At 35.6% G+C, this 23175-nt stretch overlaps 4 protein-coding genes across 4 annotated transcripts; 3 read left to right on the top strand and 1 right to left on the bottom strand.

Annotated features, from left to right (window-relative positions):
• Positions 1-514: 514 nt before the first annotated feature.
• LOC109009454 (extracellular ribonuclease-like) lies at positions 515-6223 on the top strand. Its single transcript, XM_018989907.2, has 8 exons — positions 515-869; positions 1605-1851; positions 2037-2101; positions 2202-2266; positions 2643-2729; positions 2820-2950; positions 4131-4236; positions 5818-6223. Exons 1-8 carry the CDS (start codon positions 649-651, stop codon positions 6087-6089), a joined length of 1194 nt encoding a protein of 397 aa, XP_018845452.1. The 5' UTR covers positions 515-648; the 3' UTR covers positions 6090-6223.
• Positions 6224-6779: 556 nt separating this feature from the next.
• Positions 6780-10133, top strand: LOC109009453 (ribosomal RNA processing protein 1 homolog A-like). The gene has a single exon (XM_018989906.2). It carries the CDS (start codon positions 7022-7024, stop codon positions 8714-8716), a length of 1695 nt encoding a protein of 564 aa, XP_018845451.1. The 5' UTR covers positions 6780-7021; the 3' UTR covers positions 8717-10133.
• A 4071-nt stretch (positions 10134-14204) lies between these two features.
• On the bottom strand, positions 14205-15470 carry LOC109009451 (probable xyloglucan endotransglucosylase/hydrolase protein 23). The gene is made up of 3 exons (XM_018989903.2): positions 15083-15470; positions 14734-14927; positions 14205-14658 (listed from the first exon to the last, which is right to left on the bottom strand). Exons 1-3 carry the CDS (start codon positions 15368-15370, stop codon positions 14277-14279), a joined length of 864 nt encoding a protein of 287 aa, XP_018845448.1. The 5' UTR covers positions 15371-15470; the 3' UTR covers positions 14205-14276.
• A 4286-nt stretch (positions 15471-19756) lies between these two features.
• Positions 19757-22748, top strand: LOC109009452 (putative receptor-like protein kinase At4g00960). The gene is made up of 7 exons (XM_035683002.1): positions 19757-20044; positions 20131-20298; positions 20383-20516; positions 20892-21105; positions 21532-21763; positions 22056-22206; positions 22296-22748. The coding sequence occupies exons 1-7, from the start codon at positions 19810-19812 to the stop codon at positions 22620-22622; spliced, it is 1461 nt and encodes a 486-aa protein (XP_035538895.1). The 5' UTR covers positions 19757-19809; the 3' UTR covers positions 22623-22748.
• Positions 22749-23175: the final 427 nt, after the last annotated feature.

The following is a 23175-nucleotide window of genomic DNA, read 5'->3' as shown; positions in this document are numbered from 1 at the left end:
GTTTGTCAAACTACACTTACAATTTCGTGATAATATATGTGGAGTAATTTTACATACAATTTTAAAGTATGTAAATACTGCATAAAAAAAAAGTGAAGATTTATTATTAAAAAATTAATTTTTTTCATATGAATTTTATGTTTTATTCATTTTTTTTAAATGATTATATAGTAATTAAATAATTCACGATTGTAAATATTTTTTTTCATATATATATATATGTGATATCGTATTCAATTTTGATATGATAAATATAGGTTATGTACGTGATCTTATATTAGTATGGTAGTATAGTTTAATTTTATACTTTTTATTCTTTAATATTTAGAGAGTTTTAGCTAAAAATAATTTCACAAAAATAAATTCAAGTATGTATAATTACTTTTATTATAACTTACTGTATCAAATAAGGTGAATTATAAATTTATTTTTGTGAAATATAACACAACCCTCTATTATTGGACCCAAGTTTCACTCCCCCAATTTTGCCCCACCGCAATTTGGTTAGAAAATGACGGCATGGAAAACCGATACAACTTCGAAAACCTGCGCAGGCTTTGTACACTATACAGCTCGAGTAACCTTTCTTATTGCGGAAAGGAGAGGAGCTAAAAAGTACTTAAAAGAGAGAAAGGAGACCTCCAAAACATGGAGTCTCCTGTCCTTATCGACGGCAGATTGAATTTGGTTAAATCCTACGCCGTGGCGGTGCGGACATGTAAGCTGAGACGTATGCCGTCTTGTAGCTACCGGCGGCTCGAAAGTAACCTTTCTCAATTTCGAACCCGTGGATCCAAGTTCGAGACCAGAACTGTCCATCCTACCAGGCCAACCTTGGAACGTAATTGGGTTTCCAAAACCCTTTCCAGGTTAGCATTATAGTTCATCTCTTCAAGACAAGACTCCAATACATACGCTTTAGGCTTTTCAGCAATGGCTTTTCAAAGCGCACTTAACATGTTTGATGAAATGCCTCTATCCGTTTGTTTTCCCCCTTGGAAAAACTTGGTTGATTAATAATCTTAACAAAAGGAACATGACAAAAGATCATAAGATCATAACAAACCTAGAAAAACATCGATATTGGAATAACAAAAGATAAATCTCAATCCTCGACTGGAACAAGTTTGCCTATAACGCTCTAACAAGTTTGTGAATTAGATGGATAAGAAAAGGTCGCTTATGTCACAAAAAAGGAAAAATAAAAAAATAAAAGAAAAGAAAGAAAGGGTCGCTTACAATACAACGTTGTTACGACCTCCGAGTCCCAAGAAATATTCATATCTCATGAACTTATATGAAATTGGTAAGAAAATATTGTGTAATAACTCGAACAAGTTTATCCATTATAGCCATTAGTATATATAGAATCTCAGCCTTTCATCACCCCATATATAACAAATAGGTTCTACCATCAAACTCGTAAAAAGTTTTTTGCTAGTCACATGACCTAAATAATAACTAATAGAAACGATGTTAACAAGACAAACTAGAGACACAAACAAAACCTTCACTTCCAGTCTTATCAAACTGTAACTTGTTGATGGTTCTTGTCTTCTTGAACCCAAATCGATATGAAAATTCTAATAAAACCTTATTTTCAGGGGCCTATGGGATTCCATGTGGTTTAGCTTAAATAACTCGTGGAGATGGACCTCTCGGATTATCTCCTTTTACTTGTTCTGCCTGAATCTTGTTGCAGAAGCCTCTGATTATCCAGCTCCTTCTTTCACATATGCTTGTGAGGATGTGAACAACTATTATGCTGATGCAAAAAATTTAGGAGGCAAATCACTCAAGAAAAAGTTGAATCACATCATTGCTCGGCATCATTCCTTGTCCTACAAAGAGGTGATCTCATTTGTATGTTTAACTGCTAGCGCTTTTTTTTTTTTTTTTATATAAGTAATGTTTAACTGCTAGCTCTTACTATTGCTCCTGATAAGACTACTACTATTACTTATCCTGAGTACTCCGTTACTCAGTGCCCATACCTAGAAAGTTTTTTTTTTTTTTTTAATCTTTTCCACTAACAGGTGTGGGATGCCCTCAAGATTCTTGACGCCGCTGATGTTGATGAACCAGATGCTTCATCAGGGATGTACGGGTTACTTCAACTACTTTTACTATTTGTTTTCCAATTATTACATCCACCATAAAGGTCTTACTATTTGAGCTTTCTTTTTTTTTTTTTAATGCAGAATTGAAATTTACTCCTTGAGAGTTGTCCCGAAACGTTTAGCAGGAAAGGCAGAGGGATGGAATAGTGAGTCAGTTATTAGTTTGTTGCATGTACCAAAGATTCTGATGATTTAAAGTCTCAATTATGCTATGACTATTCAACTATTACAATTATGACTATTATAGGTGTACTTTCAGATATAATTAAAACAAGATGGCAACTCTGCCCTTATTTCAAGTTGCCTATATGCTGTATGTTGTTTACGTAATGAGATTATTGCTGCCAATTTAGTGTCATTCTCATTCTGATATGGAGAAAAGCCTTTCCACTCATTCTATAACCTGTTCTAACGTGATGTACTTCTGAATTGTTTGACAATCTAATTGAATTAATCATCTGTATTGGCTTATAGCTTGCTAGTTCCAACCAAATAGAGGTCTTGATGCTGCTATTTTCTCAGGGGAACACTTGTGGCCTCGTTCATATGGGTTAACTGATGGTCCATCATTGACTGATATACACAATATTCGAGCAGCAGATGTGAACGGTAAGATGCGCATCTATCTCTGTTGTCTAACCTAAATGAAAGTTGACCTCTTAAGGTTAGATGTTAGTTAAAGATTCTAGTTTCCTTCAGTGAATTCATCTAGGGGGAACAAGTACTATGGGCAATGCAATGCCAACTCTACTAATTGTTTGAGGCCAGCAAACAAAGAAGCTGCTATGGACACCGAAACTGACAAGGAAAGATGGGCACCGCCTGTAAAGGTTATTTTATATTTTTACTACAAGACATCTAAATTGTATATACCTTTCACTGGGGTAAATCGATACTCAAAACATGATCTCTGTTTTCTAACTAACTATTTTGGTCAACAAGTTGAGCCTTCCTACTCTTCCCATTAGGTTGCTTCCGGTGGGTGGAACCCATCTTCTGGGTAGTGGTACACAGGGTGAGACTAAGGCTGTGTTTGGGTAGTGAGATCACTCCACTATTATTTAATATTTTATTATTACTTTTTACTTACTTTTCACTACTATTCAATATTTTATCATTACTTTTCCACCAATATTCACAGATCATCTGAGATCACCTCGCTACCTAAACGTAGCCTAAGGCTTGGTTTGTTTTCACAAATTATCTCATTTCATCTAATCATTACAATTTTTTCAAACTCCCAAACAAAATAAAAAAAAAATTCAACTTTTTCAAATCTCAAAACAAAAATAATATTAAAAAATTATATTCTAACAATATTTTATTCAACTTTTAACTTTCATCTCACCTCATCTCATTTATGTAACCAAACGAGACCTAAATCAACTGCTTCTTATAAACCAATCCAAACTGTAGAGGAAAGGCTCATGCTACTCAAACAACTTATCTAAACCATTTGTTCCCTCCCTCTCTCTCTCTGTCTCTCTCTGTTAAGATGGGTTAAAATCTTCAAACTTATTAGCTGTTAAAGAATCATTGATAAATTAATTGAAAGGTCTACTGGGATTTTGGAAGTAAAAAAGTTTCACGGAAAGCATACCAAAAAAATCCAAAAATGGCTTCCTTTCCTAGGCTTTGTAAGCCACTGTGTTGGATGACTTTTTGGAATTGGGGTTCCTGATTACGTGTGGCCGGCAACCAACTACAGTTTCTTTATTCATTTAAATAAGTAAATATAAATCACACAGATTTAAAAGATCGAGTCATTGGTATGGTTTGTTTGAAATAAGTGTAATTCAATTTAATTTGTGAAAAACACATGGTAGCTGCTGAAGGGGCACACGGCAAATATTTGTAATCTTTCACCTGCTTTTCTTCCATTTGTAATTAGCTTTGTATATTGGGTCACTTTTCCTGGACAAGAAGTATACTGTTAATTTGAAATTGATTGTCATCTATAGTCTGGCCTTACCCATAATTCAAGTTATTTTCTATACCATTTAACTTCAGGTTCGAGGTGATATTGCAAGGGCATTAATGTACATGGCAGTCTGCTACGGGTTTCATCAACGAGGTGGAGGCCCGGATCTTCGCCTTTCAGATTCTCCAAGCATTGGTTGGTTACAAGAAATTTCAGTATATTGTACCGTGTCTTTCTAGCTCTTTTCCACTCTCATTGTAGGTTGTCTGATTTATATACCCTCCGGTATGGAGAAAAAGGGCCAAGGGAGAGCAGAAAACCTCTTTCATATACTTGAAAGTGAAAAAGCGAATAGGAAACCAAACTTGACACAGGCAGTGTTCTATATAGCAATCAGAAAAAAATTATCTTAGTCACTCTTACTGGGTTATATATTATAAAACAAAAATTGAGGGCATCAATTTTGAAGTTGAAACACCTGACTGGTGTTTCGTTCTGTATCTTTTTAACAAGAATAGTTAGTTTTTCCAGCAACCCAACTTTCAAAATCTTTTAAATTAGAACTTAAATGAAGCTTCCGCCTCAATCACTACCTTTTTTTTTTCTTATGTCGGGGAACCTCTCCAAGGCGGCCATCACTACCTTCAATGCACCAAGACTCCCTCTGTTCAATTACCATTACTGCTGCTATTACTTCCAAGCTTCATTACCATGTCAATAGAACCCTGCTTTTTTTGTCTGGAATAGGCAACCGTGCTGTCTTTACTATGATACTACCCTGACAGTGGCTACTAACCTTTCCATCACTCTATCTCTGAGCCAGTCATGCCACCACCAGCGCTCCCCCCCCCAAAACAAAACAAAGCAATGTACAACACAACTGCCTACTACATTGATGGTTGTGGTCGATCCAGTGTGATCAGTATCGCCTACCCTGTGTTTTACTGTGAGCTTGCCTTAATCATCCACTACCATTAACGGCTCTTTGAGACTAGCATCATCATCACTACCACGGCTCCCCATTACAAGTATAATAGTATTTTTTTGCTTGAACAACATTTTAACATCACCTCCACTACAAACACAATGACAGTCGTTGTCTCGGGCAAGGCATTTGACACCAAACCATTGTGCCATTATAATTGGCAACCAAAACTATGACCTCCAGTAACGCAACTGTTACCTGTTACCACACCTTCGCCACCATCCATCCAATGTCGTGACTATGAGTTGTTTACTTTCAATACTTCCATTCACTATTTCACTTGTGCTATGCTACCCTTCTGCCACCTTGGATTTAAACTCATTTTCACCTTCACTTCCATGCCATCAATGCACTGCATTCATTTTCTCAGTCAATAGCTATCTATTATATTTATGTCCCTGTAAATTTGTGCGTGCGATGAAAATTTTGTTTGAAGTTGCTTCGCTAGCAACCATGATTGCTTGTAGATATGCAAATGAAAAGATATGCTTATAACCTCAAAGTTGCTGCTGAACTCTTTGGTTTAATTTCCTTTGATATAATATTCTTCGCAAATGCTACCTTGATTGAAATAAATTTTCCCTTTCCGTTGTTGCATATTGCATTGATTTAGAAATAAACTGTTAACTTATTACAAGCCAAAAGTCAACCCAGTATACTCTTACCAAATAAATCTTGTTGCTCTATGTGCTTGTAATGGTTTCTTATGGTTGCTGAAAGTTCAGAGCCCTTTGTTGCTACTTCCGAATAGGTATTGATTACCTCAAATTTCGTGGTTCCACCATCTGTAGGAAAGAGGGAGATGGGACTGCTTTCTACGTTATTAAAATGGAATGAAGTCGATCCACCTTCAAGAGAAGAGAAGTTGAGGAATGAAAGAATATGCAGGTTTTATCAGCATAACAGAAATCCTTTTGTTGATCATCCAGAATTTGCCAATTTGATATGGAAGGATGCTGTTCCAAGCCGTCAGAGTTCTAATATTCCTTCCCTCAAGGCATGGACTAACAGATCTCACAATACGAAAAATGCAAAAGAGTTTAGAACCATATATCCTTCTTGACAGAAAACTCATTTTTCTTCATTCTGAGCTTCCGTCTCCTTCTGCTCTTAATTTCCCTTAAATCCTCTCAATGGGTTTACATATAGTTTACTCTTACAATTTTTAGAATGAGGAAACATTAACATATTAAAATTGTTGAAGGTGCACTTCTTCATTTTGTCTGGTTCTACTTGGAAAAAAAAAAATGCAGCTTATTCAAACGGTGATGTTTTTCGTTGTTAATCATTTATTTGCTAACTATTTTATTAAGGGCTTTTTGCAACTTTTTTCATTTCATCTCATCTCATTTAATTATTATAATTTTTTTAAATTTTCACACAAAATAAAATAAATAATTTAATTTTTTTAAATCTCAAAATAAAAATAATATTAAAAAAATATATTTTAATAATATTTTATTCAACTTTTAACTTTTATCTCAATTCATCTTATCACATTAATCAGGAAAAAAATAATTATGTACTTGTATCCTTTTAATAATAGCGATAGATATTAAAATAAATTGTGTATTTACGTACCAATTTGAAACATACGTAAAATGTAGTCGTATCTCAGTTAAAAAAAAAAAAAAAGGGTGATACGTGCATGCTAAGTCACCCAAACCCGGAATAATTGGGGCGGGTAGATTACTTGGACCTAGGATGCCCCCTTCCACGTACTAATAAAAATGAATATCAGAATATCCGAAGCCAAACAAACCGAAGAAAGTCCCCTAGGGTTTTCATCTCAGAATTCAGAAAAGGACCGACCGCTGGCCGCTGCTGCTGCTTCTGCTCTAACATTAATCTATTGTGGTTATGAAATCATTGAAGCATTTGAGCAATATTCTCGACTTTCCTTCTCCAACCTAATTTTCTCAACTGAAAACCAACCAGTTTAGGTTAGGTTAGGTTAGGTTAGGTTAGGCTTGTTAAATCTGGTGCCTCTTAACAATGGGCGACGGAGCGCAAGCAGAAGAAGGGATCTCCCTGATAAAGCAGCTCGGCGCATCCAACCAGAGCACCCGGAACAAAGCTCTCATCCTCCTTCTCAATACATGGCTTCCATCCCAACGCGATCTACCTGACGATCTTATGAGGAAGCTCTGGAAGGGCCTCTTCTACTGCGTCTGGCACGCCGACAAGCTTCCCGTTCAGTCCCAACTCGTCGACCGCCTCTCCTCTGTCCTCCTCCGCCTCCCTCTTCCTCTCTCCTTCCACTACTTCTCTGTCTTCCTCCTCACCATGCGCCGTGAGTGGTCTGGCATCGACGCCCTCAGGTTAGACAAGTTCTACCTCTTCATTCGTAGGTTTTTGCATCATTCTTTCGCTTTGTTGAAAAATAATTCGTGGGATTCCGAACTATCGAGTCGTTTTATGGGTGTTTTGGTGGAGAGGACTTTCTTCTCTGATGATAAGTTTCAGGGCAGTGGTGTTAATTACCATATTGCATCCGTTTTTCTTGAGGAGCTTAGGCCGTTCCTTCCTGTTCGCTCTGTAATAGTCCAGGTTCTTTTGGAGCCGTTTGTTTCTGTTATGGGGAAGTTGCCTGATAAAGTGTTGCTAGGGAAGATTAGGTCTTGTATGTTTGATGAGTTGTTAAAAATGGGGAAGAAGTTATTGGAGATCAAGAAAGTTGGGGATGAGGTTGATTCCAGTGACGAAGCTGTGGTGCTTGGGACGATTGCATTGACCATGGGGTTTTCGAGCAAGTTTTATGAATTGGGTTCTTCGGTTCAATGCTGTCAGGGGAATAGGAAGGTACTGTTTGGTTTGTATGAGGAGTTTTCCAAGTTGGAGAAGGATGCGGCGCCTTCAGGGATTGAGGTTCCGATTCCTGATACTGTCGAAAGTGATGAAGAAGTGCCAACTTTGGTTCCTATTGGTGCCGAGATGGAAATGGCTGGCTTGGAACCTGCTGAGGTTGGTGCAGATGCTGAAAATGTGTCTTCTGGTGATAAGTCTTTAAAGAAGTGCAGGAAAAAGAAGAAAGACTCAGGTGGCAGTGGCAAAAAATCTAAGAAGACAAAGAAGATTGAGATTGCTGATACGGTTTTAGAGGATAGTCCTGCAGAGAGAGAGGAGAATGCAGCTATTGCAAACGGGATGAATCCAAACGGTGAATATACTGGTGCTGGGGGTTCTGTAACATTCAATGAATCTGTGATTTCGAATCTCCAGATTCAGTTTGAGAAGATTGCTGCTGAAGCTGGCTTGGATATTGATGTTGTGAGTGCCTGTGATTTGCCAAAAATTAAAGTTAATGGTACTGTATCTAAGAAGAGAAAGAGAGCAAAGAAACAGAAATCCCAAAATCTTGAGCTAAACAGTGAGGGGGATGCTGATGGTGGCACAAGTGCGAAGAGTGGGGAAAAGAGTGCAAAGAAGGTAAGGTTTTCCATGAAGAATAATTTGGTGTGGAAGCCCCACAGTCCGATGCCTCCACAAAGTTTGAGATTGCCCCCCTCTGTTACGCCAAGAGGAAGTGCACTTAAGAAAGGGTTACCTCCAGGTCCTATCAGAGAGATGCCTCCTGCAACTAAAAAGGTGAAGAAGAGAGCTGTTTCTGCAAAGAAACCCAGGAAGGCAATAAAAACCATTTCCCCGGCTGTCAAACGTGTGAAGAAGTTGAAATCTCGTTCTACCTAGTAGATAGATTTCATGCTCCAAGCCAAAAGATAGAAAATTAAAAGGAAAAAAGTAGTTTTCATGCTGTTGGGTCCAGTTTTTTGGAACAAATTTCTCTCATGTTTGGTTGTAATACGCTTACCCTTGAAGATTCCCCCATCTTACTCTTTGTTGCTTGGTTTCTGTTATCTTCAGAACGCTGAGGTTTATTTTGATATTGATATTGATTAATTCGTCAAGCAAAAATCAAATGTTGCACCGAGATGATGCCAATGCTTTCAGGTTGATATTTGAGTTCATTGATATCCAGAATTTTCTTGATATCTGGATATCAAGTTATTTTTTTCCTGTAAAAAATATATTTCCCATGCCTGTGAAACATTACATTTTTTCCTATAATCCTTCTAGTTTAAAGATGTCTTTCCGATATAGATGGTGTTATGGACAACCCAATTCTTGATCAGGAGATCCCTTTTCTTCTAGAGGGTAGTGTTTTGTAGTCATAATTATAGAAAAGGATCCATACCATAAAAGTGATACTTGGAAGTTCGGACATTTACTTTCTTCTTCTCTTACTGCCTCTCGTCTAAGACATTTTGCCCAAAAAAGCGTGTCTTTTTCAGTATCAAGATTAATTTTTTTTAACGTTGCCTTTGTATTGTAGTCTATGCTCTTATGATTTCAAAGTTCTTTGATGATGGCATTTGTGGCTATCCTTGATCTGAATATTTATTTGGGAAAATGTTGCATCAATTCTGGGGGGCTTTATAACATGTGTATTCTGGTCTACATGATTCGTGTTTGTCACATCTGTACCGCCGATTTGTGCATGTTTCCGTTTTCTTGCTTTTTATTTTTGTTCTTATATTCTTTGTTGGACTTCTTCCTTAGAGGTACAATAATATAAGAACAAAAATATAAGTACCTTACCCATCTTATTCTCTAGAATGATAGAATTCATGCACTTGTTTGAGTGCAATAATAGATACTCTCATCCCAAGTGGTCGATGAACGGCTTCTAGCAAGCGCCAAGTCTTGGTTACTGCAACGCTTTGAACTATAAAATAATGAAGTTTGAAATCCTTTTCCCTCGTCACCAAGATTGAATTCATCCGAGTTGAAGGGATCACGTGAGGCTCGGTGCTTTTGGGTTTGGGCGGTGAGGATTTGCGAGCAGTGTGCATCTAAGAACTGTTATTGAAAGGTTGAAGAAGGCGGAGACGTTTGTTGCTAAAAACCATCGAGAACCGGTAGTTGCAGTATATGTTTGCAGGAGTTATCGGCATCGGATTCGGATGGCGCGGGGGCTGAGCTTCTTTGGATGGGCTGTTCTTTTCTTTAAAATCGAACTTGTAACTTCCAATGGCTAGACAATGACACTTGTCCCAACTGCTAGTGTAAAGCGATGATGAATGAAGATTCCTTTCCTTTCCTTTCCTTTTCTTTGTATAACTTAAAGCTCTCTTTTGTTCAAACGATTACTGTTACGAATTATATGAGCTATAATCATTATGATACTTGAGCTGTTATTGTCTTAGAGCATTTATAGCCCGTTCTCTATATTCCCAAAATTCTTAAATTTTGAAAATTGTTTTGGAAATTTTGCCCAAATCTCTCTATTTCATTCCCCATTTTGTGGTGAATGCACTGAATGGATGGAGATGCTACAATGAATCTCCAAATATGGGGTTCGATTGTTCCTCCCCAAACCAAAATCGTTGATTTCTAGGTTTCCTCCTGCATCCCCTTCCTTCAACTATTGGCTGCGTTTGTGGTTTTGGCCCCTCCCTCGCCCGTGGCCACCATCGACGACCTCATCTGCATTCTCTCATCACTGTAAGTCCAATCTCTTCAATCGCATTAGGTTTCCTTAATCTCATGGATTCCCCCATGCGCATTGTGTAGTCATGACTATTCGACTTCTTCCATGGAAAACTCTCCTCCATGGCTGTTTGCACCGAAGTTCTCTACCCCATTTGACCTCTTATACGGTTCCTGTGTGGCTAGATTTTGAGATCTAGGGTTTTAAAAAAAAAAAACCCTAGATTTCTCACGGGTTACCTATACGAGTTCGATTTGTGCATTTTTTTTGTTGGAAATGGGTATTACTGCTATGTCAATTGAGATTATTCGTGTTCTGTTTGGTTTGATTGCTATGTGATGTTTCGATTGATGCCAAGACTAGTTTGTACACCCACGAGTTGGTCTGTACAGACCCATTGCTATGTTCTGTTTGCATGCTTCGTGTGTTTCAATGGTATGTGATTTGTCAATACTTTGGGTGGTCTGTGCAGATCCATTGCTATGTACTATTTCAATGGTGTGTTATGTTTCAATACTTTTGTGCTCTGTCAATGCTTATTTGTTGTCTGAATGTTATGTATTGTGTCATTGCTTTGGGTTGGTCTGTGCAAACCCATTGCTATGTTCTGTTTCAATATTGTGTTATGTGTTGTGTCATTGCTTATGTGCTGTGTCAAGTCTTATTTGATGTTTCAATGCTAATGGTTAATTGTTTATAACTTTTATACCAGGAAATGGGTATTCACAGACCAATCCAAAGCATTGAAACACAACTTAGCATTGAAACAACACATAGTAATTTGTATACTTGGGAGGTTAATTCACAAGTGTTAGTGGGGTCCGATCCATATGGCGGGGTAATCCTAACTCGGATGACCATCAAACATTCTGTGATTTTTTTCTCAAAAGGCAACTAGGGTTAAGGTTTCGCAGACATTTCATGATATGTTGCTAATTTTTGCCATGATAGAGAAGTAATGTGCCTCATCTAATGCATGCATCCGGGGTATAAGATTTGTGATCAATAAGTAATGTGCCTCATCTAACTTTTGTTGGATTACCTCCCTTGGCTGTGATGATGATAATATGACAAAAAAATGATGAATGCTCTTACCTTAACAAATAGAAAAATGATAAACACACAATACTTTTCACAACATATATTCATTCCACAAGTAAAAATATATTTATCATCTCATGATGTGGCATTAGATGATAGGTTTATAAGTGAAATATAATAAATAATCTTCAATCATTTAATGTCACATCATAAGATAATGAGAGGATAAAAATTAAGATGATGAATAATATTAATCATTTCGCAATCAGGTTTTAAAATAAGGAATATTATTGTAAAATATTTTATAAAAATAATATCATTTTACAAAAATATTTTCACTTTATATTATGTATTGTAAAAAATGTTATAAAAAATATTGTGTATATCATTACTTTAACAAATATAAGCCCATGAAAAATCCGTTTGTGTCGGTGACAAATCATAACTGTATTGGTGAAAAATCCTCTTGTTACTGTGTGAATTCACAATGGTGTTTGTGTCGGTGACGAGTCATAATTGCTTTGTCCAATAAAACCAATCTACGCAAAGTTCAAACTCCTATTTCCTCCCATATTCCTGCTAATTATTGGAGAAGTTCTTCTCTTTCTTCTCACCACACTAAGAAAAACTTTCAACACATGAAATTCCGAACATACTTTCTTCCCACCTTCTGAGAAGCCGGGAAGAACTTTTTGACAGAATTATATATCTAAGGTAATAACATATTTGCAAAGAAAAATGCTACTTTTACCGAAAAATTCTACCGATAAAAACTACCGACGGGGAGGCGTCACTTGCCACTTGGTTATTAAAAAAGAAACATGCCGTCTCATTTTACTTTTTTATTTTTATTTTATTTTATTTTTTATATTTTTTTTACTTATTAATTAAGAAAATAATTATTAGTATATTAATTTTTTTTAAAACAAATTTAAAAATATTAAAAAAATATGAATAAAAAAAAATTAAAAAGGAAAAATTTGCCCCAGAGATTACTGCTGAGCAAGCACCCCCTAAGCACTCATTAAAAAAAAGTGATTCTACAGTAACCGCTGTGGTGTATTTTGGATATTTGCTTTTTTGTTGCTTTTTTTCATTATATATATTTTTAATACTTTTAAATATGTTTAAAAAAATAAAAAATTTATAACATTATTACAAAATAATTCTTTAATCACTAAATAAAAAAATAAAAAAAAAAAATTCCAGCGGAGCCCCCAGCGGCCAGCGGGAGCTCAGCAGCATTTTCCTAAGAAAAAAAAACAAAGTTTCCTCCGCCTCTCGCATCTCTCATTTTGATACCCTAAAGCCCCTGAGCAAGTGTAATTAATCATGCTTATGCATGGTTTCCTGCCATTCAGACCAGTAAATGAAGTCGTTGGTACTTCTCCGTTAGACATTTCCACTGAAACAAAACTTCCCATTCAGACCCAAAACCCAATTCAACATAATTTTACTTGGTTCATCAAAGGTTGTAAACGGAAATTTCGAAATTAAACGCCCCGTTTGCTTGATGAGAAAACTGAGCAAATTATTAGGAAACAAAGAACTTTTACTGTTTGGTTCACAGCTAAGAACTTCAAAATCATCTTTCTTTTCAATTTCCTGAACTTCACCATCGACCAAACAGTAACATTTTCCTGCTTAGCTTGAAGAAAATAGTACGTATCAACATCGCCATGCAAAAGCAACAAAGTTTTCCCTTCAAAAACTCGTGAGCTTTGGCTGTGGTGTTTTACGTTAAGCTTAGTATACATTTAGCTTGTGGTGACTAAGTGAAAGGGAGAAGTCCCTGGAGAAGTGAACGAACTGGCCAATTAACTTTGTGGGAGGAGTTTCAGAGGCCAATGTTCATGAGTAATTTTAGACAAATTTTGGTGAATTTGTACTATCGGAGAAAATTTTGTATCCGTGAGTACTGATGGAAAGAGGGAGAGAAGATGGATGAAACTGGGTTTGGGGTAACGAGGGAGACGATCCGATCCTGTATTCATTTTTTTATTAATTAATAGACACAAGGTGGCCTCCACCTCAGTCGGTACCATTTCTCGGTAACTGTAGCACCGCCCATCAGTTTCTTATTACACCAATTTATAAGGCATGTTGTACTGTATTTACTTTTACAGAAACAGAAATGACATTTGTAATTGTAAGTGTGTAAGTGTCGTGCAGTCATTTTAAAAAAATAAAAATAAATATAAAATTTACATGAAAAGAAATTAATTTTTTTATGAATAGACCTTACTTTTTTTCAAAATGACTGCATGATATTTACACATTCCACGACTGTATATAACATTACTCTTATAAAAAATCTTCACAACCTTCTAATACTCCACACTCTATATTATTTTTAATTTTTATTATTTTTTTCTTTTATCAAAAATTTATTATATAAATAAAAAATAAAAAATTTGAAATAATTTAAAAATAATAAATTCAAAAAAAATTTAAAAAAATATTAAAAAATTAAAAAATTAAAAAAATATATGAAATGTGGAGTGTCGTGAAGGTTGTGTAGCAAAACTCTTACTTTTATAAATACAATCAAATGAATAATATTGAAATAGGATATATATATATATTTTATACATAGGAGGAGAGATTCGATCTTTAGTTATCTAAAATAAAGTGTTGCAAAGGATCTTGGCTGTGAAACAGGACATTATTAAGTGCATGGTTTGATAGTTAATTACAAAATGAAGTTCATGCAAGTGATCAACATTCGGGAGGGAGTCCCTGGGGGAAGCGCTTGATATCAGTGCAATAGTTGTAAATCATGTAATTCTTCTGCACCCATTTTATTCTCTCTTGCCCTGTCGCATCAAGGGATTCTGTCAACCAGGAGTTAGCGGATGAATTATTGGATGAACAAGAGGAGGAGCCTGAAGACCAAATGCAAGCTTGGGCCTTGAAGTTTCTATAAGAAGCAGTGAATGGAGCTTGGCTCCAATCGGTCTTCACTAGGCCACCTCGTGTCGCCCAATCGTCGGCATTCCAGAGGCTGGAGTATATCCACATGGGTTGGTTCTTTGGGAAAGGGACGCCTTTTGATTCTAAATTCTTCAACTCTCTAATGGGAGTTCCATCCACGGAGAAACTATATATATATAAAAAGCATGATAGATGTTAGACAATAAAAAAGAAAGATGAGAGAGAGAGAGATGTTAATTACATAATGCTTTGAGGATTCCATAGAATGGAGTAGGTGTGGAAGTCCTTGGTGGGGTCAAACCAAAGATAGAACTGTTGCTCCCTATTGCCGTTCCCCTGCGTAAAGACATTTGTATGGAGGATATAGGGATCTCCACTTAGGTTACCCAGAAATTCAAAGTCGATTTCATCATGAGCTGACCCCAGAGATGATAGCTGCAACATGCATAAACGTCCAGAAAGGTGTTTTAGGTAACGCACGACAATATATATTATTTTTTCTAATACATGTTTCAGCTTGAAAAAGAGATCAGTACAATTAAAACAAGAATAACTTAAAGCAAAGATCAGGCAAAACCATTTGAACTTACATAGTAAGCGGTGACGGTTCCAGCTGAGTTGCCGGGCACCAGCTTTAGCTGCATATCAATCTTGCCAAATAAGTATTCCTTCTTCGACTTAAAACCAGAGCCAGAGGTCTTGTCAAGAGACAGCGTTAGAAGCTGGCCGTTGTTGAGTATTTTTGCACGCCCATCACCCCAAGTGATGTCAAAATCTTGGTAGAAGTTACCGGCCGATGCTGCCAATACTAGAGAACTGATGGATAGAAGAAAAACCATAACCATCTTAGTCGTGATTGAACTACCTGAACTAGTCATGGTTGATTTTTGGGTGTTCTGATACAGATAATGGTGTCAGGTTTTGAGAGAGGGAGCGGAGGAAATTAGATGTTGGTGAAGTGCATGGAAAAATGATGGTGAGGTATATATAAGTGACGGGGGAAGGTAGTAATGTACATGTATGGGAGGAGTAAAAAGAAACTAATATTTATCTTGTCTTTAATTATTACTTCGCCCTCATTTAATTCTGAGGTTGTATCAAATAATTGATATATAAATAAAAATAATAATATAAAATTAAATAAGAAAAGAATAATAATCAAAAAGTAATGCAGGAGGATTCGAGTCAGATGATGCTGAGTTGTTAGATTGTATGTTAACAGTACTGAAATACCTTGAAGTGGTAGATTAATGCAAAGATGGCGGAAAATCGTGATCTTTTCTTGATTAGGGTAGTTTTGGGCACGTTTTGGTATTTTGTCCATAACTTTGGCTACAGATATATATCAGAATCGTGCATATGACCCCAATTCAAAAAATTTTTTTTGACGCGCACGTTGTAGTTACCAAGCTATGCTCGGTGTGCATATTTTTTTATGCCAAAATCTACTATTTTCTCCTTTGAATCACTATTTTTATTTATTTTTTTGTTTTTTATAGTAATATTTCATTTATCGTTTAGGAAGTGATTTTAAATCTGATTTGGTCTAGATTTTTGACAGATTATTTCTTTTATTACGTATTTACTTTTTGTGTGATTATTGAAATTTTGTTATTTTTAATAAAATTTTGATATAGTTAATTTTTAACTATTACAGTTTGATTTGTGGGTTGATTTTGTTAATCTTCAATTTTGATAATTTTGAATTGAACGTTTGATTGATTCGTTTGTTTTGAATAATTCTTGTCTTCCTTCCTTATAAATTATTTATTAAAATTAGCTTGGAGAATAGTCACCATCACGTCCGACATGTAAAAAGGATAGCAAATAATTATATCGTTTTTCGAGAAACAAAAACATGACCAGGCAGTGTAGAAGTGGTTGGGAAAAACGCATGCTTGAAAGAGATATGGGTTGACTTGGCCTTGGTGGCAGAGGTGTGGTGGGATCAACACAGCTAGTAATAAAATGACGTCCAAAGCGCTGTTAGAACATTCATGTTGGAGATAATGATATAAAATTAAGAATTTTATTTTATTTGATTATTATTCTGATTTGGATTTTATAATTATCAAAATCAAGTGAATTTTCATAATTGTCAAATTAAGTAGGTTTTCATAATAATTAAATGAAGAGTTTTGAATTTCATAACGATCAAGATATTTATATTATCTCATATCTATATAATTTTTTTTTAAATAAAGACCTATAATTCGTATTCAAATATAATTAGTTGGAACAATAAATATTTAGTCCTCAAAATGATCTCTTTCTCGATCCGTTGTCACATTCTCACAGGCGCCATTTGATTCATCTCTATTTTATTTGACATGTTCTAAATTATGATCTATATATTTCTACGCGGTTGTGAGGTAAGACAAGGCAACGACGATCATTAATCCATGCACAGCTAGCTGTCCAGTACTCGTTCATACTTTCAATATATAATTTATTTATGTAGGAAATATATATATATATAGGAGGTAGCTAGCTAGCTAGGTCTTCATGTCTTTTTTAAGTATCTTCAATCCATATATAATAATAATATAGTCGAAACCATGTATAAATTTCCAGATTCTTCAAATTATTTGTTTTAACATGAGTTGAACGTTTTGGTGAGAATTCTTCTTTTTATTATTATTATATATATATATGTGAATTCTTATAACTATACAAATAAATTTACAAATTGATATAATTTTATATAATACGTTAGATCTATTTTATAAAAAGTAATTTTACAATCTAACATACAACATTAAATCAGATAAATTTCTAAATTTATTTTTATTAAAAAATCTCTAATTTACAACTAAAGCATTTCTATATTATATATATAACTTGTTGGCGAACAAGTCAAGTACGTCATGTATCCATGGATAGATTCAAATAAAGCGAGCAAGCTGTCATGTTTTTCAAAACTATACATGATTGAAGCTGGTAGCTAGATATATATAATATTAATAGATATAGAAGTTAGTACTTGATAATAATGTGAGTTCTACCAAAACCTTGTTCTTACTCTGGTCATGAATTAATGTTGCTGTCGTGCAAAGTTGGCATGCACTTATATTATATATGCATGGGCCATAATTAATAAAGGCTTGATCATGTTCTCGATTTTTTTTTTTCTTGTAGTATATATTTGTATTAAAAGCATCATGTAGATCGAATATATCCATATATATATATATATATATATATTAATATATATACTCTGCATGCATGCATGCATGTCTAACATTAATTAACTAACAAGAAGGAAACCCTTTGCTAAAACTTGCATAATTTTTTACAGCAAAAACATGGTTAGAGGCCGGCCATGATAATCTTTTTCGATGCGGCTTTGGGAATAATATTTATGTGCTTTTCACACGAAAGAATGAGTACTAATTCTAGCTTTCCCCAGTACTTAGCTAGGCAATGCATTTTGATGCCATCGTCGACAATGAAAGGAGGAAAAAAATAATAATAATAATTATAAGTCCATTCAATTTAAAGGAATGAGATCTGATTAATGGGTACCATATATATGCGTAATGCATATATATATATATATATATATATATATATATATATAATATTGGAATAATTCGTTGGTGGCACCGTCACGTACGTACGTCGTTTAGGTGATGATAGGACACAATGGAGTAGTAGTTGTTTCCACATTAATAACTTTAATTGGGAGAGATATTTGTTGGTTTTGGTATGCATGCATGCATGCCAGCTAGAACCCATTTTCTTTATTCACAGGAATGTCATTTTAACGTGTGCGAGTAAAATGCACGCCATCCCTTTGGATATTCCTCAACTGATGGCTCCCCATCCATGCTTGCTTAAATATTGCTTTGATATTGATATTCATGCACAGAATAGTCGAGCAATATAATTGGTGATCATTTTAGTCAAGCCTCGCAGCATTAATCCAAATCACATCTTACAGCTCACACACATTATGATCAAGTTGGGTCCACTACAAGAAAATTATTTATTTGTGACTAGTTTTTTCTTGCAAAATGACTATTTTATATTAAAATGAATCTGTTTTTATCATAAATAGTTATTCACGTCGTAAATAATCTGTCACAAACGAGTCATTTTTCCTGTAGTGATCGATCATCAATTAGTCCTTTAATTACTATCATTACCCTTAATTTCTTATAATTTTCAACAATTGATCTGCTGATGAATTTTGTAGTATACTAATTAGAAAAGTGTTACGGTCATAAAGAATTTTTATAAAAGTAAATTCACAAATTGACATAATTTTATATAATATGTTAGTTTTACTTTGTAGTAAAAATAATTTTACAATTTGATATGCTACATCAAATCACGTAAGTTTACAAATTTACTTTTATAAAATTACTTATATAGCCAAGGCAATATTTCTCAGCTAAATATAATTAGGACAAGGACATCCAAACCAGATGGTTCTTAAAATATATAGACAAATCCTCCAAAGGGGGAAAATATATGTATCCCAAGCCCATCCTTTTGGATGGTCTTCCATTTACATTTTGAGTATTTGCTTTTTAATTATCTTCTCATCTTTGTTTGCTCATGTAGACGGATGTCTAGACTCGGTTGGTTATAAATAGTCAGACTAATGTTTTTTCTCAAATTCAGTATAAAAAAAAAATCCCTGCACTTGTTGAGATCCTAAATAATTTAGGAAACCTGGTTATAATACATGCATGGTTTGTCTTGGGGTCCAAATGCATTAAATATATAATATGACGCAATCATGTTTCTTATATAAAATACAAGGTAGGTAGATAAAATAGTACGTATGTTTTATTTGAATAATCAGATAGAACAGTAGTCGCTAATTAAAGTAATTGCTTGGACTCTCCTGGTGGACTATTAAAATGGGTCCTTTTTTACGTTTCCACTTTTAGGGAGCCCAGTTGCAAGCTTTTGGGCCAAACCGAATATCCTAGCTAAACTAGGTATGAGCCCAACCCACTCTCTAGCCCAAACTTTGAATTTTCTTTTTTTTTTTTTTTTTTTTCCCGACTTTAGTGGATGTTGGATTTGGATGCCCAAACTTTGAATATAAGTCCAACGACCTGTTCTTCAATGACAGTAATCAACAGTACATTACACTTAAATTCTACTATTGGTTTATAAAACGCATTTATTTAATTATTTCTTTTTTCTTCGGGGAAAGATTATGGGAAACGAAACGCAATTTGCCAAAGAAAACGCTTCGAATAACGCGTCGCTGTTCACAAGACAGTACAGTTGGATCTTTCTTATCGTTAGCTCTTACACACTTCTGTTCGTTCGGCATTCCATTCCCGCGATCATTTCTATGCTAAAGCTTCTTAATCATGTTCTCTCTCCCTCTCTCTTCCTCTTCGGAAAACTCAACTGTACCCAGAGAGAGAGAGAGAGAGAGGGAGGGAGAGGGAGAGAATGGATATCGCCTGCAGTTGTTGATCAAGTTATATATCATCACTTCGTCACTGCAACAGAAACGAAGACAGTAGCAGCATCATCACACGCCCTTTGCTCGCCAATAAGAATGCCTTCCCGAGTACTCGGACGTATGCCACAGTACTTGGAAATTCTCAAATTCATCCCAGTTTTTTTAGTCGCTCTCTCTCACTTTTTCACTATTTCATGCATGCAGCGTTCGCTCCAGCAAGCTCTGCATTGGCGATACAGAGCTCCTCCGGTCAGTGGGGTTCTCCAGCCTTGTTCTTTTTTCTGGGTGGGTTACTTGTGCTTGTGATATTGCTGATTCTTGGATTAATCCGTCGGATATGCGTGAAACCATCAGATGTGTTGCGGCCTGCAGGTGGTATGACTCATGAATTATATTGGAAAAGTTGACAAAATCTTTAATTAGATTTCAACATGTGAATTTTATTTTATTTTGCAGCATCTAAAGAAATCAGCTTCAGCGGTAATCTCCGAACAATTAGCCATTTTGATTTCCAGACACTGAAGAAGGCAACCCAGAATTTTCATCATGCTAATCTTCTCGGAAAAGGGGGATTTGGGCCTGTTTATCGGGTATTAATGCCGAACCCAAGATAGACGTCGAGTGATTTGTTAGTACAAGGAAAATTATGATTCTTTAAAGTTAGAAAAATCTTTATGCATCATAATAGAATCCTAGATCAACATATACTGAAACAAATGGAAAGCAATTTTGGCATCTAGGCCTAAAGGCATTGATTATCTTGTTGATGTCTTCAAATTAGATACTGTGTCAATTGATAAATTAATTTCATTACACACTACTTAAACTAAACGGTGCACTTATTTAAGAGTTCCTCAGCCATTTAGAATGACAAATTTTCTATTTTCTATTTTGATTTCAACAGAATATTTTGCTTTCAAGATCTATAAAGTTCATAAATGCCTTTTCTTTTTTGGTTTTAAAAGGGAAAGTTAGAGGATGAGAGGTTGGTGGCAGTGAAGAAATTGTCACTTGATACATCCCGACAAGGAGAGTCAGAATTTCTTGCAGAGGTGAGGTTGATCACGAGCATCCAACACAGGAACCTGGTTTACCTTCTTGGATGTTGCTCCGAGGGGCCTGAACGGCTACTTGTGTATGAATATCTGAAGAATCGAAGCTTGGACTTCCTAATATATGGTATAACTTCCCCACCCCAACCTTATCCTATCCTTCTGTCTGTTGGTATTTTGGAGAACTTCCATTAATTACCCCTTTGCTTGAGCCTTGGAGTATATAAGGTCATCTTCAAGAATAAATAAATTCTTTGATATTTTTTTTGTGCTTAACCCTACTATACTTGTGTGCATGTTTAATTCGGGAATGCAATCTTCAAGACTTGAAGACGGAATTAAAAGCCACAGTCACTTTTGGACGATTTACTTCTTGTGAACTTATACTTATCATCAAGCGTTATTTAATGTTCATCTTTCCCATGAGTTGATTTGCAGCTTAACCAAAAAAAAAAAAAAAATGGGGATTTACTTTTCATAATGCATGCAAAGTTCTTCATGCCTTTGTTGTCTGTCTTTGTTACTTATAAATTTTAATGGTCTTGTAATACAGGAAAAGGTGATCAGTTCCTGAATTGGAGCATCAGATCCCAAATAATAATTGGCATTGCGAGAGGGTTGCAGTACCTACATGAGGATTCGCACTTGAGAATTGTTCACAGAGATATCAAAGCTAGCAACATTCTTCTCGATGACAAATTTCAACCAAAGATTGGAGATTTTGGTCTGGCTAGGTTCTTTCCTGAAGATCAAGCTTATCTCAGCACTAATTTTGCTGGAACTTTGTAAGTCCTTGAGCCAAAATAACTCCCATGAAGAAATTTCTTAGGTCTAAAAGACTGGCGGTGGCACCTTGAAACTAGCTTTGTGAAGAGCAGCAAGTTGTATGACTCTCAAAACTAATTGGGATGTGTATTTCCTCGGCTTATCAGAATGATCCATGATAATGTCGTCTGAAATAATCTCATGCACGAAACAATTGACTTCTTTAATGTCGGGATGATCTTTATGATTGGTGGTTTAAATTTGCAGGCATGATGCCATTGTTAACTGCTGTTCTCTTTCCCTTTTGTTCAGGGGTTATACTGCACCCGAATACGCTATAAGAGGAGAGTTGTCTGAAAAGGCAGACATCTATAGTTTTGGGGTTCTTGTCCTTGAAATAATCGGTTGCAGGAAAAATACAGAATTATCTTTACCCTCGGAAATGCAATATCTTCCTGAATATGTAGGACTTCACCTTCTCATAATTCCTGTTTAATATCTGTTACCAGCTTGTTCAACACTTGACAATGATCATTCACATATCCATGACAGGCATGGAAGCTATATGAGAAGTCGAGGGTGCTTGATCTGATTGATCCAAAAATGCGAGAAGATGGATTTGTGGAGAAGGATGTTTTGCAGGCAATCCATGTCGCCTTGCTTTGTCTTCAGCATCATGCAAATTTCAGGCCCCCCATGTCAGAGATCGTGGCCTTATTAACATGCAAAGTTGAATTGACTAAAACACCATTGAGACCGCTCTTCTTGGATCGAAGGCGTAACAAGGATGAAAGCCTTTCTTGGGATACCCCAATATCGTACGCCCTCCCTTCTCGGATGCAGAGTGAGACCCCCTCATTACCCAGAACACCAAATTAAGGGACATGTCATGGTTTCCATTCTTTTTTTATAGAACAGGGAAGCAGAATTGATTAATCCAAGTGTTGCAATTATTATTATTAACATCTTCTGAATTACTTAATGTGCATTTTCTTGTACTTTTTGCTTTTCCCAGTTACCTCTCTTTGTTAGATATGTATACATATATACTTGTAGAGAAGTTATATCTAATTTGCATTGCAAATCCTCGAGTAATTACTAATTACAGTATTGGACAAATGAGGTATATATATACATATATATATATATATATATATATATATATATATGCGCGCTCCGTCAAGACTGACTGAAAGAAGGTTGGAACAAGCACCGGATCCTTCTTCTATGGAATTGAAAATCCACTATTGACAGTGTCCACTGAAGGTGATTATCTCATTTGACCATGATTCTCAACTCAACTGAATTAGGGAAACTAAAACCACCAGACACAATTATAGCCAAATCATTCTCTCTCTCTCTCCAAATGCATGCATGGGTCTTCAACCTCCATACACGATATCCAATGGCCACCTCTCTGTCTGACTTTTCC

This window comes from Juglans regia, chromosome 11, assembly GCF_001411555.2.
Source record: "Juglans regia cultivar Chandler chromosome 11, Walnut 2.0, whole genome shotgun sequence".
Classification (NCBI taxonomy): Eukaryota; Viridiplantae; Streptophyta; class Magnoliopsida; order Fagales; family Juglandaceae; genus Juglans; species Juglans regia.
This window is presented reverse-complemented; position numbering and strand designations above follow the sequence as displayed.

Coding starts and splice junctions, on each gene's coding strand:
- LOC109009454 (XM_018989907.2), top strand. CDS start 649: ATGGAGTCTCCTGTCCTTATCGACGGCAGATTGAATTTGGTTAAATCC. Junction 1,852..2,036: donor ATTCCTTGTCCTACAAAGAG/GTGATCTCATTT, acceptor TTCCACTAACAG/GTGTGGGATGCCCTCAAGAT. Junction 2,951..4,130: donor GATGGGCACCGCCTGTAAAG/GTTATTTTATAT, acceptor ATTTAACTTCAG/GTTCGAGGTGATATTGCAAG.
- LOC109009451 (XM_018989903.2), bottom strand. CDS start 15,370: ATGACTAGTTCAGGTAGTTCAATCACGACTAAGATGGTTATGGTTTTT. Junction 14,928..15,082: donor GAACCGTCACCGCTTACTAT/GTAAGTTCAAAT, acceptor TGCATGTTGCAG/CTATCATCTCTGGGGTCAGC. Junction 14,659..14,733: donor TGGAATCCTCAAAGCATTAT/GTAATTAACATC, acceptor ATATATATATAG/TTTCTCCGTGGATGGAACTC.
- LOC109009452 (XM_035683002.1), top strand. CDS start 19,810: ATGCTAAAGCTTCTTAATCATGTTCTCTCTCCCTCTCTCTTCCTCTTC. Junction 21,106..21,531: donor CTTGGACTTCCTAATATATG/GTATAACTTCCC, acceptor CTTGTAATACAG/GAAAAGGTGATCAGTTCCTG. Junction 21,764..22,055: donor ACTAATTTTGCTGGAACTTT/GTAAGTCCTTGA, acceptor CCTTTTGTTCAG/GGGTTATACTGCACCCGAAT.
- LOC109009453 (XM_018989906.2), top strand. CDS start 7,022: ATGGGCGACGGAGCGCAAGCAGAAGAAGGGATCTCCCTGATAAAGCAG.